At 44.4% G+C, this 3,848-nt stretch overlaps 1 protein-coding gene across 1 annotated transcript; it reads right to left on the bottom strand.

Annotated features, from left to right (window-relative positions):
* Positions 1-1,077: 1,077 nt before the first annotated feature.
* On the bottom strand, positions 1,078-2,639 carry LOC108098475 (homeobox protein bagpipe). Its single transcript, XM_017201385.1, has 2 exons — positions 2,078-2,639; positions 1,078-1,940 (listed from the first exon to the last, which is right to left on the bottom strand). The coding sequence occupies exons 1-2, from the start codon at positions 2,523-2,525 to the stop codon at positions 1,216-1,218; spliced, it is 1,173 nt and encodes a 390-aa protein (XP_017056874.1). The 5' UTR covers positions 2,526-2,639; the 3' UTR covers positions 1,078-1,215.
* Between the last annotated feature and the right edge of the window lie 1,209 nt (positions 2,640-3,848).

A 3,848-nucleotide genomic window follows, 5' to 3' on the forward strand; every position in this document is an offset into this window, starting at 1 on the left:
TTCCCTTTCCCTTTCCCATTCCCAATCCCATATTCGATCCCATTCTAATTCCCATTCCTCCGCCCCTCCGATGATCTTGTGCAAAAGCACTCGGGAGAATCGAATGTAAGTCAGTGGTTTTGTGGGTCACAGACAGACGTCCCGACCCTTCTGACACATTGAAGCACTTCTCTGTCGACATTGAGTGGGCTCGTCACAGTCGGTCATCATCAGCGGCTTTCGGCTTTCGGTTTTCAGTTTTCAATTTTCGCTTTTCGCAAGGCTTAGGCCACACGCATTCGCCACTTCAGCGGAACCGATCGCTGTCACTCTTGAGGGGTCTCAGATCTGAGAGGTTCCTCCCTTCCAAACTTCCTCCCTTCCGCCTGCCTGCTAATGCAAATTGAGGTCATGTGGTACCAATTTACTCCTCTAGTTTCAAGAATGCTTTAATTAATTTCCTTCCGATAATCTAATAGAACACAGCTTTAACTTAAATCATCACTTTTGTAATTTCAAGACCCAATATTTAAAATGATCAAGACTTTTCTCTTGTACCGCATTTGTTTGTGGCCTTAATGCTTAAATGCTTACAAATTCTGATAAATAAATTATATATACACCATTAAACATTTTTTGAAAACAAAAACTAAAGCATAAATTCTCATTGGTACTAAAGGACGAACAAAATTAAACCTCCTCTGCTGATGTATATTTTCAACACATTCGAACAAAAGTAATTTTTTAAATACTCGTACATTGTTCTGTTTTCTTTTACAAGTCTTCCAATTAAAAAACGAATCCATTCTATTTATAAGTTAGTTTACTTAATTATTTGTTTTAATTTTCAGGAGCAGAGATTATAAGAAAGCCAATACGACACACAATCATTTCATTCATTTTGTTTTAAATATAATTCCTTAATTGCAAATCCATTTAACGCATATTTAATCGGATCTGCTTAAAATGTTTTTTCTTTCAAAAAACTAGATATTGACCATTTAAATAAAGCATTTTGTTAATAGATGCAACGAAGACTGACAAAATCCTCCATTAAATACACAACGAGAATTAAGATTTCTTTAGATTTTATTTAGCTCTCAAGTGGGTACAACTAAAACTTAGGGCTACTAAAGCTATGGGACTACTAATTACGCATAGAGACTAAACACAACTCCTACGGCTATCACAAAAACGCATCCCCGCTCTCCGCCGGGGAACTCCCGTCCCATCCGCTTAGTCGATCTCCACGTTCTCCTCGCCCTCCTCCGCCACCGAGTGGACGCTCTCGTTTCCGCTCTCCACGCCCATCACCTGGTTGCCGGGACTGGGACACGGGGTTCGCTGCGGACGCACTGCACCCGGAATGGGAACTGGGAGGGAGAGGGGATTGGGAACGGGTGACGAAGATGCGGAGGAGGCGGCTGCGAAGCTGGAGGATTGACTGGGCGGCGGGATGGGTTGTGGTACCTTGTGTTGTGGGTAGAAGTACGGGAAGGGCATCTGCATCTGTGGCAACGGCAATCCTCCATAGGCCAACTGCAACTGGTGGCGATAGATGTTGATCAGAGCGGGATCCAATCCATGATGACCCGCTCCTGGACCTCCCATGTGGGCGTAGGCGGTGCTGCCATCCTCCCTCACGAGCACCTGGACAGGAACTCTCTTGCTGGCCCCCAAAAGAGCCGCCTCATGTTGTTGGATCTGCTTCCTCTTGGTTTTGTAGCGGCGGTTCTGGAACCAGATCTTCACCTGCGTCTCCGTCAGGCGGAGGCTCTTGGCCATCTCACTGCGCTCCGGACCGGAAAGGTACCTCTGCTGGGCAAAGCGGCGCTCCAACTCGAACACCTGGGCGTGGCTAAAAGCGGCGCGCGAACGCTTCTTGCGGCTCAAACCGCTGCCGTCGTGGGAAAGCGGCGACTCCGAGGGCGAACTGCTCAAAGGCGGCGGCGAGTCGCAGTCTGCAAAAGGGAAAATTACGGAAAATTAGAGAAAATGCGCGAGTATTAGCACAAAATCAGACAAAAGGCTGATTGGCTTTTAGGGGCAACCATTAGCTCTTAATGGAAAGTAGTTACTGAAAGGGAACTCAACCCACCGGAATCATTGCTGGTGCAGCGCCTCATGTCCAAAGGAGCAGCGAGGGTGGACCCAAAGTAGGCCAACTTGCGCTGCATGTAGTCCGCGGCACTGGAGTTCTGGATTCCGGTTGCTCCTGTTGCCTGGTGATGATTGTTGTTGTCCAGAGCAGCAGCGTAGTATTGCAAATAGTTGCTGGTTTGCCTGGCACTCGGTGGCATTTCCTTCGATTGCGACAGTTTGTAGAGGCTGAGGTCCCGGCAGCAGAGTGGAGGCGACTTGGAGGCGGATCTCTCGCGATCGGAGGGCTTCTGCTTCTCCGGTTCTGGATCAGAGTCCACGCTGGACACGCGACGCGTTTCCGGATTGCTGCGCGTGAGGATGTCGTTGATGGAGAAGGGAGTGGTGAGGGTTTTGCTCAGGCCCGCCATCGCAGCTCCCACGCCCGCACTTTCCATGTTCAGCATTTTTTCACAAACTGATGGGGCTTAGTTTAGTATGATTTAGTATGAATTTTCCGACACTTGTTCACTCCGGTTTCTCTGTTTTCTTTGCGACTCTCGGATCTTCACGGCTCGAGGGCTGAGTAACGAATGTGCTCGAGACGGACGCTCCGGGCTGTCTTTAAATAGCTGGCCGAGATCCCCGGCGAGAATCACTCGGTTTCACGGAGTGGAAATGGGAAATGGGAAATGGGAAATGGTAAATGTGCGCCGTACTCAAGTGGCTCGTCGGCATCTGGCGGTGGTGGTTATTGCCACTCGATTCCTCCCATTGGTGGATCCCGAGTCCGGCCAGAGAGCCTTTGAGTTTCCTCTCAAGTGCGTAAACAAAGATTGTCGTAAAATGGTTACGGTTGCATATACTCCTCGCATTGTGCGACTTATTTCCTGGGGAGTGCATGCATCCTGTTTATTGTTTATAACCTCCTAACTGCTCTCCTTTGCTTGGTATTTGTATTCTCGGTACAGTCCCTCAACTTCAATTCCTTTCTGTTCGAATCTGCATGATTTGTTTATGCTGGTGATTTGTTTAGAATCTAAATCATTTGGGTGGAATCCCAAAAGGTCTCCGTAGACTGACACTCTTGCTTCTAAGTAGGTTAGTTGGGTAATGGAATTGCTTGGCACTGTAAGCCAGAAACTAAACAACGAATTGATGGGCCGGGAGAATAATACTTCCAAGTAATTTTTTGTTTATATTTTAGAAGTCGTTTTTAGAAAAAAATTATTTTTTCTTAGAGTAAACATAAGTTACATGTGACTTACCATTACCATTGCAAATGCAACTTACTCATAAAGAAAGATAAATTTTTAAAACAAAAAGGATCAATTGTTTTAAATTGTTCTTCAGATATTTTTTAAATGTTATTTGTCCCTTGATGTAAAGCGATTCTGTCGCAGATTAATAGCTCAACATTTACATAAAGTCTTGGAATAATAAAAAAAATTGATTTTAAAAATTGTTGGACTAAGTTACAACACAAATTGTATGGAGATTAAGTCATCTAATCATAAAAAGGTCTTAGCTTCAAAAATGTTACTTAAGGATAAACCATTGCAATACTCTATAAAAATACACTACCATTAATATTATAATTTCCTTTAAAAGTATCTTATTAGAAAAAATATGTTAAAGTGCCTTCCCGCATTTCCTGCACCTTGTGAAGTAAAAGTAAGTTTAACTCTTTACCTTAGTATGTTTGGGAAACCAAAAGTAAATTACCGCTTAGAATACATTTACTTGTTAGGGGTTGCATAAAGTAAATTTAAAGAACATTGTGCTTCGAT

Source organism: Drosophila ficusphila, unplaced genomic scaffold, assembly GCF_018152265.1.
Source record: "Drosophila ficusphila isolate 14025-0441.05 unplaced genomic scaffold, ASM1815226v1 contig_791, whole genome shotgun sequence".
Classification (NCBI taxonomy): domain Eukaryota; kingdom Metazoa; phylum Arthropoda; class Insecta; order Diptera; family Drosophilidae; genus Drosophila; species Drosophila ficusphila.